Raw genomic sequence first — 21,696 nt, forward strand, 5'->3', positions numbered from 1 at the left:
GTTTCAGAATCAATGTTTCACATGGCGTTCACAAGAGAGCATGCGAAGTTTCCGACAGTCTTTAGGATTTGTAAAAAAGGCCGTGTTTTGCTGTACATGCAAAAACTACCTGTCAAACGGGAAAGTGCCTAACAGATTGCAACAACATTCCTATTTTAAGCTCAGCCACACGCCGACATGGAAGTTCAATTGTACTTTCAAACTTTTTCTTCTCTTCGTCGTATTTGATTTCTTTCTATTTCATAAGTCGAGTGCATATGATTTCGGCTCGTGTTCATCGTGAGATGGACTTAGTTTCTTGTTTTTCTTTTTTTCGATAAATGTCTTTCATGACGTCATATCCGGCTTTTTGTAAAAGTTGAGGCGGCACTGTCACACCCTCATTTTTCAATCAAATTGATTGAAATTTTGGCCAAGCAATCTTCGACAAAGGCCGGACTTCGGTATTGCATTTCAGCTTGGTGGCTTAAAAATTAATTAATGACTTTGGTCATTAAAAATCTGAAAATTGTAAATAATTTTTTTTTATATAAAACGATCCAAATTTACGTTCATCTTATTCTTTATCATGTTCTGATTCCAAAAACATATAAATATGTTATATTTGGATTAAAAACAAGCTCTGAAAATTAAAAATATAAAAATTATTATCAAAATCAGATTTCCGAAATCGATTTAAAAGCAATTTCATCTTATTCCTTGTCGGTTCCTGATTCCAAAAACATATAGATATGATATGTTTGGATTAACAACACGCTCAGAAAGTTAAAAGGAAGAGAGGTACAGTAAAGCGTGCTATGAAGCACAGCGCAACCGCTGCCGCGCCAAACAGGCTCGTCACTTTCACTGCCTTTTGCACTAGCGGCGGACTACGTTCAGTTTCATTCTGTGAGTTCCACAGCTTGACTAAATGTAGTAATTTCGCCGTACGCGACTTGTTTTAGGTCTAGCTGCTGCATGTGTGTGCCGGTGCAGTGTGTGTGTGTGTGTGTGTGTGTGTGTGCCACGGTGTGTGTGTGAGTGTGTGTGTTTGTTTTGTTTGCTTGTTCGCTTATTTCTTAGTTCACAGCTGTTTTCTGTCCTCAGTTTGTATTTCATGGGGTTCTGTTAACTCAGTGTGCGTGTCACAGGGTGTCCGAAGTTAGGCGCGGAGAGCGGGCTCGCACGTGTGTCACAGTAGGTGAAGTAACATCGGTGTGTGTGTGGGGCGGGGATGTAGCTCAGTCGGTAGCGCGCTGGATTCAGTTGTATCCAGTTAGCCGCTGTCAGCGTGAGTTCGTCCCCACGTTCGGCGATTTATTTTTTACTCAGAGTCAACTTTGTGTGCAGACTCTCCTCGGTGTCCGAACACCCCCCCCCCCCCCCCCCTCCCCCGTGTGTGTACACGCAAGCACAAGACCAAGTGCGCACGAAAAAGATCCTGTAATCCATGTCAGAGTTCGGTGGGTTAAAGAAACACGAAAATACCCAGCATGCTTCCTCCGAAAACGGCGTGTGGCTGCCTAAATGGCGGGGTAAAAAACGGTCATACACGTAAAATTCCACTCGTGCAAAAAAAACAAGTCGCGTAAGGCGAAAATACAATATTTAGTCAAGTAGCTGTCGAACTCACAGAATGAAACTGAACGCAATGCAACGCAGCAAGACCGTATACTCGTGGTCCATCGCTCACGGCATAGGCAGTGAAATTGACAAGAAGAGCGGGGTAGTGGTTACGCTATGCTGCATAGCACGCTTTTCTGTACCTCTCTTCGTTTTAACTTTCTGAGCGTGTTTTTAATCCAAACATATCATATCTATATGTTTTTGGAATCAGGAACCGACAAGGAATAAGATGAAAGTGTTTTTAAAACGATTTCGAAAAAAAAATTTTGATAATAATTTTTATATATTTAATTTTCAGAGCTTGTTTTTAATCCGAATATAACATATTTATATGTTTTTTGAATCAGCAAATGATGGAGAATAAGATAAACGTAAATTTGGATCGTTTTATAAATTTTTATTTTTTTTTACAATTTTCCGATTTTTAATGACCAAAGTCATTAATTAATTTTTAAGCCACCAAGCTGAAATGCAATACCGAACCCCGGGCTTCGTCGAAGATTACTTGACCAAAATTTCAACCAATTTGGTTGAAAAATGAGGGCGTGACAGTGCCGCCTCAACTTTCACGAAAAGCCGGATATGACGTCATCAAAGACATTTATCCAAAAAATGAAAAAAACGTTCGGGGATTTCATACCCAGGAACTCTCATGTCAAATTTCATAAAGATCGGTCCAGTAGTTTAGTCTGAATCGCTCTACACACACACACACACGCACACACACACACACATACACCACGACCCTCGTTTCGATTCCCCCTCGATGTTAAAATATTTAGTCAAAACTTGACTAAATATAAAAAAGAAGGTGTGTGTGTGTCACTGTGTGTGTGTGTCTTTCCTGGCAAAATTGTATATGCATAGATAAAAATGTCCACCAAAATACCCGTGTGACTTGGAATAATAGGCCGTGAAAAGTAGGATATGCGCCGAAATGGCTGCAATCTGCTGGCCGATGTGAATGCGTGATGTATTGTGTAAAAAAAATTCCATCTCACACGGCATAAATAAATCCCTGCGCCTTGAATATGTGCGCGATATAAATTGCATAAAATAAAAATAATAAAAAATTAAAAAACAAATCCTTGCGCTTAGAACTGTACCCACGGAATACGCGCGATATAAGCCTCATATTGATTGATTGATTGATTGTGTGTCAGTGTGTGTGTGTGTGTGTCGGGTCACAGTGTGTGCGTGCGTGTGTGAGGGTGTGTATGTGTGTGTGTGTCCCATGGGCCCAGTGTGTGTGTGTGTGTGTGTGTGTGCGTGCGTGCCGTGTGTGTGTGTGCACGGCACGGTCAGTGTGTATGTGTGTGTGTGGGTGAGTGGGTAGGTGGGCCTGCGTGTGTGTGTCAGTGTGTGTGTGTGCGTGCGTGCCGCGTGCGAGTGTGTGTGTGCATGTGTGTAAATCGGTGTGAGCATGCGTGTGTACGTGTCAGTGTGCACTGCTGTGTGTGTGTGAGGGTGAACTGCGACACATATGTGTGTCAGCGGGTGTTACTCGAACTCAAGTAAACACCTCCCCCTCCCCCAATTAAGTTGTACACCATCAACATCTCTTAAAGGCACAGTAAGCCTTCCGTAAACCATCACAGATACTGTCAGGCTTTTACATACAGTACAAACACCCTTTCATTTGAACACTCACCGCTTGAGAACATCTTATGTGCCCTCCGGCTCCGTAAAGAGCGAGCAATTTTTAAAGAATTTATTTTTGCGTGGTTTATCTTACCCCTGAGCCATTGTGAACCCGTGTAATCCAGTTTCCTTTTTTTCACAATGTAGTCGTCAGTTTGTGATTTCCAATGCGACTTGTAAGCATATCTGCAATAGCACGTTATTATGTACCTCTGAATCTTAACGCACCAAACGGCTCTTATTCATACGAACTCTAGCGATGGCTTTTGACTGTTCAGAGGAACTGGCGATAGGCATCACCGTCGTCTGCTACGAGAACCACGACCTTGCGTGACCCTGCTTCCGGGCTTTTCTTTTTTCAAACTTTCAAAACTTCGAATTGTACTGATCTTGTCTTGATGAAAAAAGAATTCTTTTGGGATTTAAGAATGTTTGTGTAACAACCTGTCAATATATTATTTAGATTTTAAAAGTTAGGTCTAGCGCCAAAACGCACCGTCCGATTTTGTTATCAGACAATCCGCAAAATTAATTCTTTGAAAATTGCTCGCTCTTTACGGAGGGCACCTAAGATGTTCAAAAGCGGTGAGTGTTCAAATGAAAGGGTGTTTGTACTGTGTGTAAACGCCTGACAGAATCTGTGATGGTTTACGGGAGGCGTACTGTGCCTTTAAAGTTGCCAGGCTGAGTTGTTTGGTTCTGAGTTTTTAAAATCCCTTTAATTATATGTACTCGGCCATTCTGAACTGATTCAATGTTATTTCCCTTCCCAGTTTACATGGTGGAGGGCCCCAAAGGGGGGGGGGGGGGTATCATCACGATCACGGGAAGGGAAATTTTAGCTTTCACGATCACAGTTACCTTGATTTTTGTTTTCACGATCACAAACACCGTGACGAATAGAGGATCATAGAGTGATACAGCTGTGAAAAATGTACGTTGAAAATAAAATGCTTTGCAATAATGCCCATCACGATCACGAAAACAAATGACGATCACGATCACGAGACTTGATTTTTTTGTCATCACAGGCGGATCACGGGCAAAGTCCCATCACGATCACAGAAATGGAAATTTCGGCAATCACGGTCATAGAAAGGTCAAAAAACGCCAATCACGATCACGATTTTAAACCCTTTGGGGCCCTCATGGTGGTCTCCGTATTTCAAACTATTTAAATTTTGTCCGATCACAGTAAACTTGAGTAGAGAAAATTTCAAAACCGAGTGTGCATGCACGAATTACGCATGCGCGTGCACGTGCACATCTTCATCACGTGACCAACACACAGCACAGTGGTCATATATACTCACGTGCACCACCTTGGGATACATGTTAATGTCGTGTCGGAACAACTCCATCTTGGCTGATTTGGAGGACTTGCAACACAGCTTGGACATCATTCGTCACATCTGCCGGCACTGCCTATTTTAGTATGACGTCATCTCCATTATATTCTTGCTGCACACGAGTTGCAGGAAGTGTCTAGGTGTCATCTCTTGTGACGAGTTACTCGGGGTCTTTGTGACGTATCGGCGAGATGACATCATCTGGAACCTGAATGACGTCAGCGATGTTATCTTTCCAGCCTCACTGATTCGGAAAACTGTGTTTACGAGTACTGCAAAAGAAGGGGAAAGAAAAAGAAATAATGAATTGACGGAGGCATAGCGCATAAAGGTTTATAGATCAATGGCTTTTGAAAGACTAAATCAACACGATGACAGGAGGAGCTAGACGACCAGCTTTCATCTGCGAACTGATCACTGTGGGCTGAAAAAAAGAGCTTCTGTTTTTTGTAAATATGTTTTGGAAAATTGATTTTGAAATTGCTATGATTTTTCACAAAAGTTAAATCATAAAAAGCTTTCATTTAATTCAATAACATTTCACTTTACGTGGACTTAACTGCAAACAGCTGGTGTGGACATTTGATTTGTTGGAGTGACTGATAAGAATGGAACGAGCGGATGAGTGCGCGTTCAGTACAGCTCTGATGGACAGTAACCAGCTGTAATTCAGTTTGTTAGCACATGCACTTACACAAAAACCACCCCAAGAGACTAGGACTGAGTGACACAGCCCAATGTGAGTGTGGCTGAGAGGTGCAAGCCCCTGAGCGCATCTATATCTATATACGGCTTGTGTGTGTCTGTCTGTCTGTCTGTCTGTGTGTGTTCGCTATGCACGGCCAAAGTTCTCGATGGATCTGCTTCAAATTTGGTGGCCATATTCAGGTAGACCCCGGACACAATCTGGTCGATGAAAATTTTCAACACGTGCTCTCAGCGCGCAGCGCTGAACCGATTTTGGTTTTTATGTTTTTTTCTGTACATCCATTCCCAGTAACTCTTCCTTATCTTCTCCAGTGTTTTGCGCGTTTATCTCCCTTCCTTCGTGTGGCGTCAATCGCGTACAGTGCGCCACTCACCCGGCGAAGCCGGCGTACGGTGCGCCACCCACCCGGCTAAGCCGGGTACTCGCCTCTACTGCAGCTCTACAGACCTGCCCATACCTGGAGACAGCACTACTGGCCAGAAGACACCAGCCTGGGCACCAAGCTCTGGGGACACGCTGCCGAACTGCAGAAGACTGCGGACTTTATGGCAGCCACTGACCGACCAGACGATATGACGGCCATGAATATCGAACGCAGAAGAAGACGAATAAATGGCTTTCGTAGGGCATGATTGTGCGAGTCATGGTGGATTTGTTACGACGCCGGATTTACACCTTAGTTTACACCGACAGAAAGGCATCATCAGTTTCGTTAAATGACCGTTCAGCTTGCAATGCAGTTACAACGCCATGCGAGGTTATAGCAGAACATTTGCTTACTTCGGAAGGGGGAGGGGTAGGGCACGGTGGGGGGGGGGGGGGGGGGGGGGGGGTGGGGGGGAGGGCAAGAAGTAAGGTGCATCTTGTAACTGTATGTTGTTGACACAGGGAAGCGGAATAAGCAGCAGACCGATAGACAGACAGACACAGATGGACACACACACACACACACACACACGCACACACATACACACACACGCACACACACACATGAGAACAAGCACCATTAGAACGATATATACAAACAGACTTTTTACTGTCTGTCTCAGTGTCTGTCTGCCTGTCTGTCTGTCCCCCTGTCTGTATCAGTGTATGTCTGCGTTTGCTCGTCTCCCAGTGTTCAGTCGTAACATTTCTGATGCACAGATTTAGCTCATACCTGTAAGAATTTCAGGTAAATTCCAGTGACAAAGCACATCTGTCAGAAATGCGAGAAGTATCCATAACAAAACAAAATAATGAGCGAATATTTTTGAAGAAAAAAGAATTAACCCAAATACGTAAATTTGGCCACTACGTCATTTTGGTGATGTATATTCACGTCATAGACATAGGCGTCTGTATCATGTCCTTGTCATTATTTCAAAGACAGAGTCAAAAAGAAAACGACGGTTGCCTCCATACTCGTTTTAATCAAGGAACGCAGCAGTTTGTGTAGTCATGAGAACAAAAAAGTGTTATTTTGATTTGTTTAAAGCTTCTGTTGTAAACATGACATTCCATATGTGTGAAATCTGGGCGGGGATGTAGCTCAGTCGGTAGCGCGCTGGATTTGTATCCAGTTGGCCGCTGTCAGCGTGAGTTCGTTCCCACGTTCGGCGAGAGATTTATTTCTCAGAGTCAACTTTGTGTGCAGACTCTCCTCGGTGTCCGAACACCCCCGTGTGTACACGCAAGCACAAGACCAAGTGCGCACGAAAAAGATCCTGTAATCCATGTCAGAGTTCGGTGGGTTATAGAAACACGAAAATACCCAGCATGCTTCCTCCGAAAACGGCGTATGGCTGCCTAAATGGCGGGGTAAAAAACGGTCATATACACGTAAAATTCCACTCGTGCAAAAAACACGAGTGTACGTGGGAGTTTCAGCTCACGAACGCAGAAGAAGAAGAAGATATGTGTGAAATGAGGAATACGAAACAAATAACAGCGACGTTGCAACCTAATAGGTTCTTCTTCAGTCACATAAACTGTTTTGTGTACCGGAAGAAGACCCTAGGGTTGACACGTTGCTGTTATTAGTTTTATCTTCTTCGTTCACACGTCACAGTGAGTGCAGTATTTTTTGGTCCTTTTAGTTATCTGATAGGGGAAGGGCTCCTAATATGGACCGGCTCCTAATATGGACCACCTCTTAATCTGACAAACTAACGGCGCTAGAGCGCTAAAAACAATTTCATTCGCTGTATTCACCCCATCTGGATAACTTGCGCATGTCAAAACAGTTGCAGAAACACAAACCTTAAAACCGTTAGGCTTTTTTTAATATTTTTTTCACTTTTGGCAGCGTTCACTCTAACTTTGACGCCGAAAACGGACTCGTTTCTGTCCACAGCCAAAGCTTTTATCACACAAAAATTGCTATATATGACAGTTAAGACCGTATTTGTTACATTTTAGCAGTTTTGACCCCGAGTTTCTACTGCAAACAAAAAATAATAGCAAAATCTCAAAGTATGTGTGCGTCCCCTAATATGGACCACCTTCAACAAATCGAAGAAAATAAAAGCTAAAGGCTATTTTCATTAATTCATTAAGAAGCTTGCTGAAAATAACCTATAACTAGCCCTCGAGCTTTCAAAAAAATATATCTAATTGTCTTCTTTTTGCGGAAGTTGATAATTTCACTTATTTCCACTCTGTTTTTGATATGCTTCTTTAGTTTCCTGGTGTGCTTCAAATAATGCTCTCATCAACCCTAAACAGATAAATCTAAAGCATATTTGAATTAGTCTGACATGCACAATAAGTTGTATCATGTTATTTTGAAGTATAGGGGGCTTTTGACAGTGATTCGTGAAGGCCGCTTCACTGGTCCATATTAGGAGCCTGGGCGCCTAATATGGACCCTTTGGGATTTTTTCTGTAGTTAATTTTTGCTGAATGTCTATCAAAGCTATTTCACTCTAATTAGGCCTAACGGTTCACTTAAGAGAGAAGGACTACCAAACACAAAATGAAACTTCTTCGCAAGAAAACAAGCTAGTTATTAGCATGAAACAAAAAGTGGTCCATATTAGGAGCCCTTCCCCTAAATAATGGGAAGTACGCGCTTTAAATGCATACGACATGTAAGGTAAGTTGTTGGAACGTTTGTTATTGACAAAACAATACGTTACAGTCACTGATATTTCGACCCAGCGGTCTACATATGTGACCCTCCACCACGAAATGAGTCGCATGTCACCTTTGCATGATTTTCATATTTTTACATTTTCCTAAAGAGTTTTTTATGCTCTATCCAGTGGTGAAAACCGTTTTAGAAAAGAGCGAAAACTGTTTGAGTTATAAGCCTGTGACTAAAGTGATCCTCCGACGGTTACCATACACTCCCCGGACTTATATTAAGCCTAGCGCAGAACCGCGCGAGGTGACATGCGACTCATTTCGTGGTGGAGGGTCACATATTAAGCAAGCCCAAGAAGACTTAGCTCGCAAAATGTGCAGCCGCTTGGGGAGAAGACACGATATCTGTGACTGCAACGTATTGTTTTGTCAATAACCAACGATCCAACAACTTACCTTTCTTGTTTTTTGATTCTGAATTTTGGAACATTGGCAGTCTCTTTGTTTTTGGATTTGCATACGACATGCGTACGTGTAATAGAGTAATTGAGAGTTATTCGGAACCACTCTCCCGGCACCTGAGAGAAAAACAAGCATTGGAATGAACAAGCGACTTTCATCCTCAACTTACTTCCCTTTGTTTATCAACTTAAATCGACTTACTTCCCTTTGTTTATCAACTTAAATCGACTTACTTCCCTTTGTTTATCAACTTAAATCGACTTACTTCCCTTTGTTTATCAACTTAAATCGACTTACTTCCCTTTGTTTATCAACTTAAATCGACTTAAGCCTACTTCCCTTTGTTTATCAGATCTCTATCGCTCTCACGCGCAGTCACCCTTGTCCTTCTGCATCTGTGTGAAATGAAAAACAAATTCATATTGACAAACTTTAAACGCTGCTAACACCAGCTTAGGCCAACAAAAAAAATAGGTCTGTTTACGGTAACCCGACCGACCCTATTTTTTTTGCGCGACCCTAGACTTTATTTTGGCATTTGGGGGAAAAAAAAAAAAAAAAAAAATCTTATGGGTTTTTTTGCAAAATAACGTAAAAATATGGTTTTTTGGAAAAAAGAAAAATAAAAAAAAAATCCCGACCTACCGACCCTATTTTTTTGGGCCTATGTTACCGTAAACAGACCTATTTTTTTTTGGCCTTACCACTACTGCATGCAACTACCACGATCATTTACACCGTTGCTATATGAAGCTGGATGGTGCAGCATACGAACCAAATATATTTGATTTTTTTTTTAAATGGAAAAAAAATGGAACAAGGGACTGCAGGTGAGAGAAATAGAACAATATGACAATAAAAAGGTACTCACCAGAAAACAGCAACGAGAATTAACATAAACAATAACTAGTTTCGACATTTCGTCTTCATCCCTTGCTGACGAAGACGAAAAGTTGAGGACGAAGACGAAAAGTCGAAACTAGTTCTTGCTTATGTCATCTTGTTGCTGTTTTCTGGTGAGTAGATATCTATTTTTTTATTTTTTTTTTATCTATTGTTATATTGTTAAAAAAAAAACCCACCTGATACAGACATCGAAGATAGAAAGTTTTCTAAAAACGGAGCATGTGTAGCCGAATGATATATACATACGAGTTGGTACAGAGTCCTGTAGTTGACCTTTCTTTGCAAAACAAAGGCCACCTTCATGACACCATTCTTCTGTGACGCGATTGATGACGTATGTTCTGACAGACGTCAAATGTCCGTCACTGATGATTCTTTAGCGAGTTTAGTTGTCAATTTGTTACTCTTCTACTTTTGGTATTCATTTTCTTTCGATCTCTGTTATTTTACCGAGAAAAAAACTGTGATGTTTTACGCCGGCAGAGGGCCCAAACGACATCTGACACATCTCATTGCACTGCTGGCCGTCATGGGTGAGTGAAAAAACACTTTCTGGTTGCTCTGATCTGAAGTTCCCCAACACAACTGCTGTTACAGGTTCTGGAACTGATCGACTCGGAGAATGTTTCATACATATTAGTTCGATAAAATCATTTCAGTTTGCTTTTATTTTCTTCACGGTCTATGCCTTTATTAAAGATGGAGTGGTTTGCTCGTGGACAGTCTATTTTGAGCTTATGATTCTACTCAGCGCCTAGCTAGCTCCATCTTTTACTCGTTTGACTAGTTTTGACTCGGACCTATTTATTTATTTATTTTCGTTCACGTGGGCCTTTGTGTCGAGGGGGGTGGGTGGGTGGGGGCGGGTATGGGGGTGCTTTGAAGCAATGAGATGATATTCACGCACACGCAAGTTCAGATGAAATACACCTCATTCCTTTTGTACTAGCTTTGCTTGCCTTGTGTTGTCTTGTCTTGTCTCGCCTTCTCTTTTATTGTATCATCGCCTTTGTTCGTCTTGCCTTGTACGTGTATCTTTTTGCCTTGTATCGTCTGGTCTGCTATCGCCATGTATTTCCTTGTATCGTCTTATCTTTCATCGTCTTACCTTGTATCACCGTGCCTTGCATTGAATTGCATTAATTGTCTTGTATTGTCTTGCATTGTAATGTCTTGCTATTCCTCGCCCTGACTATTTTCGTCTTGTCTTTCCTCGCCTTGTCTTGTATCGTCTAGCCTTTCCTCGCCTTGTCTTATATTGAGTTTTTTCTTTTTTCGCCTTGTCTTGTAGTTGTACTGTTTTAGTCTTAACAGTGATAAGTTTTAGCCTCCTTCCTCAAACAAGGCATTTTTGGCGAACGCTTTCAGCGACCCAGGTGCGCTTTCAGGCCCTGAGCAAAGAGCTGGAACTGAATTGCGACCGTTTCGTGGACAACGAGACGGCTCACTGTTCCTGCTCAATCGACAAGACTGCGGCGGACAGCAAGTGTGGTGACCTCTCCGAGGGTGAGCTTACGAAGGTCCAGATCAGCCTCCGGCCAAACCAGTACAAGGTACTGGAAACTGACCCTGTGAAACTCACTCCCACATGATCATCGCCATTCCACTAGCCTTTCTTTCTGTGCTTGTTTAAGTGCAAACTGACTCCCACATGATCATCGTAATTGCACCAGCCTTTCTTTCTATGCTTGTTTACGTGCAAACTCACTCCTAAATGATTATCGTAATTGCACCAGCCTTTCTTTGTATGCTTGTTTACGTGCAAACTCACTCCTAAATGATCATCGTAATTTCACCAGCCTTTCTTTTTATACTTAGTCAAGTTTTGACTAAATATTTTAACATCGAGGGGGAATCGAAACGAGGGTCGTGGTGTATGTGTGTGTGTATGTGTGTGTGTATGTGTGTGTGTATGTGTGTGTGTGTGTGTGCGTGCGTGCGTGTAGAGCGATTCAGACCAAACTACTGGACCGATCTTTATGAAATTTGACATGAGAGTTCCTGGGATTGATATCCCCATATGTTTTTTTCATTTTTTTGATAAATGTCTTTGATGACGTCATATCCGGCTTTTCGTGAAAGTTGAGGCGGCACTGTCACGCCCTCATTTTTCAACCAAATTAGTTGAAATTTTGGTCAAGTAATCTTCGACAAAGCCCGGACTTCGGTATTGCATACCAGCTTGGTGGCTTAAAAAATAATTAATGACTTTGGTCATTAAAAATCTGAAAATTGTAAAAAAAATATTTCTTTTATAAAACGATCCAAATTTACGTTTATCTTATTCTCCATCATTTGCTGATTCCAAAAACATATAAATATGTTATATTCGGATTAAAAACAAGCTCTGAAAATTAAATATATAAAAATTATTATCAAAATTAAATTGTCGAAATCAATTTAAAAACATTTTCATCTTATTCCTTGTCGGTTCCTGATTCCAAAAACATATAGATATGATATGTTTGGATTAAAAACACGCTCAGAAAGTTAAAACGAAGAGAGGTACAGAAAAGCGTGCTATCCTTCTTAGCGCAACTACTACCCCGCTCTTCTTGTCAATTTCACTACCTTTGCCATGAGCGGTGGACTGACGATGCTACGAGTTTTCGGTCTTGCTGAAAAATGGCATTGCGTTCAGTTTCATTCTGTGAGTTCGACAGCTACTTGACTAAATATTGTATTTTCGCCTTACGCGACTTGTTATGCTTGTGTACGTGCAAACTCACTCCCACATGATCATCGTCATTACACCCCCGGTGTAACACGAAATTTTTACTCCACAAAACATTTACTCCGGAGTAAACATTTCGTACGAAATTCTTACTCCGAGTTAATTTTTCGTACGAGAAAAGAACTCCCCAAGGCACGAAAAAATTACTCCCTCCACGAAATGTTTACTCCCCATTTTTTTTACTTCCAGTACAAATCTCGTACGCGAAAATGGGATGCGGGCGAAGGGATAATGCCAATATGTGATCTCGCGCAAACGAATGTCGCGCTACCCTCACTCCACCCCTTCCACCACCAAGACTAACAGGGGACAAGGGAGTATAAATTTCGTACACCTGGCATGGGAAGTTAAAATGCTCGTGTTAGGGTGAAGTAATTTATTCGTTTTTTATTCGTCAGGGGAATAACATTTGTGTCACTTCACTTCACTTATGCCTTTGACCCCGTCCGGGGCATAGGCCGCCAACAAGAGCTCGCCAGGCACTCCGATCCTGGGCCTCTCTCCCAGGCCGAAATGTTCCTTGTATCTCTTGTTGACGTTTCTGTAACGGGTATTTTTTTCCATGGATGAGTTGTTAGCCCTTCGCACAACCCCCAACCTGGAGGGCCAGGGTGTATACTCAGTCTGGCCCCATTCACCTCAGACCTGTCCGGCGTGGTTACACCTGCCAGGAGCACTATGAAGGCTCCGGCCGGCATAGCTCTTTGGATCATCAGGGCACGCAAGCTGCTACGCCACGGCAAGGCATATACACCAGTAGCAGTAACATTTGTGTACGAAATGTTAACTCGGAACTCACCTGTCGTGGTGGGGGAGTGCTTTTTTCGTAAAGGGAGTAACATTTTCGTACGAAATTTTTACTCCGGAGTAAAAATGTCGTGGGAGTAATTTTCTCGTGTTACACCGGTATAGGGGTGTGTATAGGTTTCGGTCGATGTGTTTGTTTGTTTGTTTGTGTGTTTGTGTTCGCATATAGATCTCAAGAATGAACAGACCGATCGTCACCAAACTTGGTGAACAGGTTCTATACATTCCTGAGACGGTCCTTACAAATTGGGACCAGTCAAACACACGGTTAGGGAGTTATTGGTGGATTAAGATTCTACAAGGACTTATAGAGAAACATATTCATGGTCAAAGGGAAATAACCTTCTCAGTTGGTGGCAGTGAGAATGGGTGCAGTGAGAATGGTTATTTCCCTTTGACCAACGGGGGTGTTTTTCCTACCTCGAAGGAATTTCTTGTTCTACCAGCCTTTCTTTCTCGTGCAAACTCACTCCCACATGATCATCGTAACTCCACCAGTCTTTCTTTCTATGCTTGTTTACGTATGCATCCAGGTTTGTGTCTAATTTAAACATTTTGATTGTGTCCTTTTAATTTTATATGTGCATGTAATAGATTTGGTAATATATATTATGTGTGCTAAGTAAGTTCACTTTTTCTTAATGTTTTGCTATTGTATAACAAGTAAATCACTTGGAGCAACACTGAGCACATGAAGGTAAGGATAGTTGTTCAGTGGTATAGCCCTGATGGAAAACAGCAGTGTTTCGGTTAGAAACATCTGCAGGTGTATTTAAAAATCTGCCTTTCTTCTGCTCTAAAATGGGTTTATTGGATTTGTGCAATTTTGGGTATGACGTCACTGGTCCTTGACTACCCCTACCCTCAAAACTGGCGTTTTTGGACGGCATGATTCTCTTCGAAACGGTGACTAAAATTGAACGTTATTTCACATCTTATACATCAGTGAGTATCTTTGGAGTCTTAACTAACAGGCCATTTTGTTCAAATCTGCCCAAATATTGCTCAAATTCCAATAAACCCATTATTGAGTAGAATAAATTCAGATCTTCAAATACATAAACTCGGAGGCAAAAGAAACGCAAATAAAGGATGCGTTAATTAAACCTTTATGGACTTGAAATAAAAAGAAAATAATGATACTAGCATGTTCTGCACGTGTTGTTTTAGTGGTCTTATCTTGTCAGAACCTTGTTTGCCGTTATCTGGGTCACACGTGAGGTCTTGTTGACGGGGATCCCAAACCGTCATGGGGACCACTTTCAGCACATGCACAATGTGGAAAAGCAGCTTTTTGTGTTCAGAGTGTTCAGGCAAGCTGTACCGTACTCACAAAACTGTTACAACATTCATTTCTGCGACACAGGCGCGATGCCGAGACTATCACCAGATCAGCGCCAACAGGCGATCGGGAGACTTGATGCCAGACAATCAGTTCAGCAAGTTGCTAGGGCATTTGGAGTAAATGTCACCACGGTTTATCGCCTGCAGCAACGTTTTCATGCCACTAACAGTACCTGCGACTTACCAGGACGTGGCAGACCCCGGGTAACAACAGCCCGACAAGATCGCCATCTTGTCCATCAACACCAGCGAGATGCATTCGAAATTGCTGCCAACACAGCCCGTAACACATTTGGGGTGCATGGACAACCCGTCAGTGCCAGAACTCTACGCCGACGCCTTGGTGGGCAGAACCTGGTAAATCAGCGTCCTGCTCGACGTCCTGTCTTGACAGCTCAGCATCGCCTGGATCGTCTAGCCTGGGCCCAGCAGCATGCCCACAGGCGCCATCGGGACTGGCGGAGGGTTCTTTTTTTCGGACGAGAAGCGCTTTTGCCTGGAACCTGGCGATGGGCGTGTCCGGATCTGGCGAAGACCTGGACAGCGGTTTGCTAACAATAGCATCCTGCAGCATGATCGATGGGGAGGTGCCAGCGTCATGATATGGGGCGCCATTGGTGTCAATTATCGAGTGGGACCTGTCATCTTTCAGAACGTCGGCCAAGGTCGTGGGAATGGTGTCAATGCAGACCGCTACATCAATCAAGTCCTGCGTCCCTATGTGGTTCCATTTGTCCAGAGGTACCGGAACTGCCTGTTTCAGCAAGACAATGCCCGTCCCCATACTGCACGTGCTACCCAGGACAGGTTGCGTCACAATTGCGTGAACATTCTGCCTCATCCTGCTCGATCTCCGGATCTCAACCCAATCGAACACTTTTGGGACATCATGCAAAGAAGGATTAATGCCCTTGCCCGGAGACCCCGTACAGCAGCAGAACTGCGTGCTGCCGTGACCCAGGTGTGGGTTCAGGTCCCTCAGCAGCAAATTAATCACCTCGTCATCTCCATGTACCGGAGGTGCGCCACAGTCATCAACGCCCAGGGAGGAGCAACACGCTATTGACTTTCAACAGTCTTCAAACAGTGTTCAGTGGAACATGGCACGTCATGCTCTCATCACAATACACTTTTCCGTATGGTTTTTGTATCGGTCAATTCGTTTCCTTGTTATTGTTAACCCGAAATAATTAATTCGACATTAAAATTCATGGGTAACCCATCTTCACTGCAGCATTTGCGTTTCTTTTGCCTCTGAGTTTACATGCTTCTGACCGAAGCACTGCTGTTTAACATCTGGGCTATAACACTAAAACAAATATCCAGAAGTTTTTGTGCTCAGGGTTTTCACGCGACTTGCACTGGAGAAAAACTATTGATTGTTTTTGACTCCTTTGAGTAAGGAGTCTTATGAATGAGCAGTGTTAGGCCGACCGGCCGTCCGTTGACAAAAAGAACTTTACGTTGAGGTTATCGCGGATGTTTTTGAAGCTAAAGCTTTAAAACCTTGCCCACTTCCAGGGCTTGGTGATCTCCCGATATGACTCCAGCTTGGGTGACCCTCGTCAAATTTGGGGTCACAGCGGGGTCATGTTCGTTTCATAAAAACTAAACATTGAGGATTTCTCTGATGTGTTTGAAGCTAGAGCCTCCAAATCTCACACACTGGCCGATATTAATGATCTTCAGACATGACACATATTTGGCTTCAACTGTTATGGAAAATGACGAAGGGGTGTCGTATAAAGCATTTGCTTTTCTTGTTTGCTATCAAGGCCAGTCCAGACCAGGACGTCACCCTGTGCAATTTCGTCAACTTCTCCTTGCGCCAGCGCAGCACCGCCGTCGTTAGCAACATCACCAACTGCCCCATGAAGCAGCCGGACCAAGGCAGCATCTACGTCATGAAGACCAGCTTCGTGGTCAAGAGAGAGCGTCACGAGAACTTGTACGTCACGTGCTGGCCTGGCTGTAATAACGGCGTTACCAAAGCCGGTCTGCTGCCCTCGAACCGTTCTGCTGTGCTGATCAAGTTTGGTGAGGATGATTTGGTTTGGTTTAAACTTGATTTTATTTACATAACATATGGTAGGCATATAATGCAAAAGATAAACTTGGGACCAAGCTATGCTTATACATATTAAGTGTGGTTATATATTTGTATCTACAAAGTAAAACGTCTTGTACAGGTACTGTCAAGGTCAAAATAATACACTTTAATTTTATAAAGAATTTAACTAACAATCTAACGCAATGTGGAGAAGACAGGGAACAGGGCCTAGCATTGTAAGCCGTTCGGTGTACTTTACGCCGAAATAACATCTCCAGTACGCGGAACTCGATTTGGTGTACGCCGAAATGCAAAAAGCTGTTATTCCCAAACGGTAAACCCAAACAGTCCCAGCTTTTGTTTTGTGTGCCGTTCGGTTCAATTCTCAATCGGTTTGACAGTTTGCTTGAGCACGCACTTCCTCTGGCATCGCGCGAGCATGCTTTGTGCCGGTGTTTTGTGGCTCTAGACTTGAAATAATGTCTCGAAGCGACATTGTTGAACGTGGTCAGCCATTCAGTGACAAAGAATCCAGGTATTCCTGGAAGTGGGAATGGCTGGATTTCGTTCCGAAGGCAGAAGGCAAGTCAGAAGAAGTAATGTGCCGATACGGACTATGGCTCCGAAAGGTTGCTATTTCTGGCAAAGCATACTTCTTAACAACTTTAGTTTGTTCTCTGTGTATAGTTTTCAACATTGTCAACTTAAGCAAAGGAGGGACATTGTCAGTTTTCTTGTTTTCTGTCTGTGTTTCGCTTGTTGGTGAAGGCATAATTTAGTTGCTCAATCTTCTTTGGGGGGGGGGGGGGGGGATGTCATTTTAGGTAAAAAATCTCCAAAAAATCTTCAAATTCGGGGGGTTTCGCCCCCCGAACCCCCACCAGGGGGCTTTGCCCCTGGACCCACTGGGGGCCTCCTGCGGCCCCCAGACCCCCGCCTTTGTAAGCTGAACTCACTTTTTCCAATGCTAGGCCCTGAGGGAAAGTTATAGGACTTTGGATTGCTACAATAATGTCAGCGGAAAGGAAACAGAAGGGAGGGGGAGGGGGGGGGGGGGAGTCAGGGAGTTGATGACTAACACTAACTTATTTGCTAATTTAATTTGACTGCAGCAGATGGTTTGGTTTCATTGAAACTTGATTCAATTTTAATATTGTGACATGTGTACACTATTTGTGACCCTCCACCACGAAATGAGTCGCATGTCACCTCGCGCGGTTCTGCGCTAGGCTTAATATAAGTCCGGGGAGTGTATGGTAACCGTCGGAGGATCACTTTAGTCACAGGCTTATAACTCAAACAGTTTTCGCTCTTTTCTAAAACGGTTTTCACCACTGGATAGAGCATAAAAAACTCTTTAGGAAAATGTAAAAATATGAAAATCATGCAAAGGTGACATGCGACTCATTTCGTGGTGGAGGGTCACATTTGGCATTGTGGATCCGGACTCAAGCATAATGCTTATATAAGCGAATGCTAGAGCTTGTTCTTTTGATGGTTGAGGTATCGGGTTGAATGGGGGTGGAGGGCGGTTGTAGGGGGAATAAGATGACCAAGGAAGGCGTAAGGATTGGAGAAAGAGAGAGATAGAGAGAGAGTGTGTGTGTGTGTGTGTGTGTGTGTGTGTGTGTGTGTGTGTGTGTGTGTGTGTGTGTGTGTGTGTGTGACGGCGTGTGTGTGACGGCGTGTGTGTGACGGCGTGTGTGTGTGTGTGTGTGTGTGTGTGTGTGTGAGAGAGAGAGAGAGAGAGAGAGAGAGAGAGAGAAAATAAACAGAAAGACAGAGAGAGAGAGAGAGCGAGAGAGAGAGAGAGAGAGAGAGAGAGAGAGAGAGGGGGGGGGGATGGTGAAGCACAAAGACCTCAAACAACAACAATCTCTTAACATCACCCCCGTCCCCACCCCAACCACACCCAACCCCCATTCCCCCCTACACACAACTTCCAAATCTTCCACAGACAACCCCCCCACCGAGAAGACCTCCACGTCCAAGCCTTTCAGTATACTCTTCATTTCGGCCGTGGCCGGAGTGGCGGCTGTGGCTACGCTGATCGTCGGAGGGCTCTGCATATACTTCGGCATCAAGCGCCACAACAGGAATGCCTGGACCCCCATGCCGCCCACCAAGCGGATCTGCTACGACGGTCCCCTCCCCGTGCAACTGCCCAGGACGCCGTCACCGAAGAGCAGCAAGACAGGTAGTGTTTCCAACCCAGCAGAAAGCCACAGCCCCATAGCGCCAAGCCACAGCCCCATAGCGCCAAGCCACAGCCCCATAGCGCCACCTGAGGAGACGCCTGTTAAGAAGACCTCCAACGAGGAGGACAAGAATAGCCTGATGTCCTCTGAAGTGGACGAGTCCGAGGCGGGCGGCGAAACTGACGCCAGTGGTGTCCCTGATACATGACGGAGAAGGAAAGCGTTGGATTCTTTTCTTGCAGACGATGTTGGTACAGTAGTGAACATAGAAGATGACGATACTGACGCCATTGCTGTGTGAGAAGGAAAGCGTTGGGTTCTTTTCTTGCAGACGATGTTGGTACAGTAGTGAACATAGAAGATGACGATACTGACGCCATTGCTGTGTGAGAAGAAAAGCGTTGGGTTCTTTTTCTTGTAGACGATGTTGGTACAGTAGTGAACATAGATGAGGACGATACTAGCGCCATTTGTGTCACTGCTACATGAGAGAGAAGGACAATGTTGGTTTCTTTTCCTGTAGACGATATTGTCACAGTAGTGAACATAGAAGATGACGAAACTGACGTCAGTGCTGTCACTGCTACATGAGGGAGAAAGAAACTGTCTGCTTTTCTTTAGACGATGTTGGTTATGGCATAGTAGTGAACATAGAAGAACCCCCCGCGGGTTAGGGGGAGTGAAAGAATATACCCGATGCTGTCCAGCATGTCGTAAGAGGCGACTAACGGATTCTGTTTCTCCTTTTACCCTTGTTAAGTGTTTCTTGTATAGAATATAGTCAATGTTTGTAAAGATTTTAGTCAAGCAGTATGTAAGAAATGTTAAGTCCTTTGTACTGGAAACTTGCATTCTCCCAGTGAGGTCATATATTGTATTACGTTGCAAGCCCCTGGAGCAATTTTTTGATTAGTGCTTTTGTGAACAAGAAACAATTAACAAGTGGCTCTGTCCCATCTCCCCCCTTTCCCCTATCCCATCTCCCCCCTTTCCCTGTTGCGATATAACCTTGAATGGTTGAAAACGACGTTAAACACCAAATAAATAAAGAAAGAAAGAACATAGAAGATGACGAAACTGACGTCAGTGCTGTCACTGCAACATGAGGGAGAAAAAAACTGTCTTCTTTTCTGTAGACGATGTTGGTTATGGTATAGTAGTGAACATAGACAATGACAAAACTGACGTCAGTGCTGTCACTGCTACTTGAGGGAGACATACAGTGTTGGGTTCTTTTCTGTAGACGATATTGGTACAGCAGTAAACATAGAAGATGACGATACTGACGCCAATGGTGTCACTGCTACTTGTAGGAAAAAGACATCGTTGTCTGCTTTTTCTGTAGACGTTATTATATTTAGTCAAGTTTTGACTAAATATTTTAACATCGAGGGGGAATCGAAACGAGGGTCGTGGTGTATGTGCGTATGTGTGTGCGTGCGTGCGTGCGTGTGTGTGTGTGTGTGTGTAGAGCGATTCAGACTAAACTACTGGACCGATCTTTATGAAATTTGACATGAGAGTTCCTGGGTATGAAATCCCCGAACGTTTTTTTCTTTTTTTTGATAAATGTCTTTGATGACGTCATATCCGGCTTTTCGTGAAAGTTGAGGCGGCACTGTCACGCCCTCAGTTTTCAACCAAATTGGTTGAAATTTTGGTCAAGTACTCTTCAACGAAGCCCGGGGTTCGGTATTGCATTTCAGCTTGGTGGCTTAAAAATTAATTAATGACTTTGGTCATTAAAAATCTGAAAATTGTAAAAAAAAATAAAAATTTATAAAACGATCCAAATTTACGTTTATCTTATTCTCCATCATTTGCTGATTCCAAAAACATATAAATATGTTATATTCGGATTAAAAACAAGCTCTGAAAATTAAATATATAAAAATTATTATCAAATTTTTTTTTTCAAAATCAATTTAAAAACACTTTCATCTTATTCCTTGTCGGTTCCTGATTCCAAAAATATATAGATATGATATGTTTGGATTAAAAACACGCTCAGAAAGTTAAAACAAAGAGAGGTACAGAAAAGCGTGCTATCCTTCTCAGCGCAACGAATACCCCGCTCTTCTTGTCAATTCCACGTGCACTGCCTTTGCCACGGGCGGTGGAGTGACGATGCTACGAGTATACGGTCTTGCTGCGTTGCGTTGCGTTCAGTTTCATTCTGTGAGTTCGACAGCTACTTGACTAAATATTGTATTTTCGCCTTACGCGACTTGTTGGTATTGGTATAGTAGTGAACATAGAAGGAGACGACACTCACGTTAGTGCTGTCATTGCTACATGAGTGAGAAAGAAACTGTCTGCTTTTCTTTAGACAATATTGGTATGGTAGTGAACATAGAAGATGTTTCACTTGAGTGAGAAAGAAAGAGTTGTCTGCTTTTGGACTTACCTGAGTAATTGATGAGTCTTAGTACTAAGCAGTGTCCGTCCGTTTAGGCCGTGGACTAAAACACTTAACGTTGAGGTTTTCTCGGTTGTTTTTCAAGCTGGAACTTTGAAACTGTGCATACATCTATAGGTTTGATGATCTCCCGACGTGACCTTAGTTTGGTTGACTATCGTCAAATGTTGGGGTCACAGCGGGGTCATGTTCGATTCATAAAAACTTAACTTTGACGTTATCTCAGTTGGTTTTGAAGCTAAACCTTTGAAACTGTGCACACTTCTGGGATTTGATAATCTTCTGACATTGACCCTCATCAATTTTTGGGGTCACAGCAGGGTCATGTTTAATTTATAAAAAAAAAAAAATAACAAGTTGACGTTGAAATTATCTCAGGCGTTTTAAAAGCTAGAGCAAGTGTTTC

The 21,696-nt window shown here is 43.1% G+C and overlaps 2 protein-coding genes across 2 annotated transcripts in view; one reads left to right on the plus strand and one right to left on the minus strand.

Moving 5' to 3' along the window:
- Positions 1-6,576, minus strand: part of LOC138970674 (oxysterol-binding protein-related protein 11-like) — a 59,030-nt gene extending 52,454 nt beyond the window's left edge. Inside the window, exons 1-2 of the mRNA XM_070343146.1 lie at positions 6,464-6,576; positions 4,560-4,867 (exon numbers count right to left, since the gene is read on the minus strand). Coding sequence (XP_070199247.1) covers positions 4,560-4,649 — 90 coding nt within the window. The 5' untranslated portion in view covers positions 4,650-4,867; positions 6,464-6,576. The remainder of the gene's footprint in view (positions 1-4,559; positions 4,868-6,463) is intronic.
- A 3,520-nt stretch (positions 6,577-10,096) lies between these two features.
- LOC138970665 (uncharacterized) lies at positions 10,097-20,087 on the plus strand. Its single transcript, XM_070343134.1, has 4 exons — positions 10,097-10,271; positions 11,107-11,291; positions 16,399-16,660; positions 18,631-20,087. The coding sequence occupies exons 1-4, from the start codon at positions 10,205-10,207 to the stop codon at positions 19,077-19,079; spliced, it is 963 nt and encodes a 320-aa protein (XP_070199235.1). The 5' UTR covers positions 10,097-10,204; the 3' UTR covers positions 19,080-20,087.
- Positions 20,088-21,696: the final 1,609 nt, after the last annotated feature.

This window comes from Littorina saxatilis, linkage group LG7 (assembly GCF_037325665.1).
Source record: "Littorina saxatilis isolate snail1 linkage group LG7, US_GU_Lsax_2.0, whole genome shotgun sequence".
NCBI lineage: Eukaryota > Metazoa > Mollusca > Gastropoda > Littorinimorpha > Littorinidae > Littorina > Littorina saxatilis.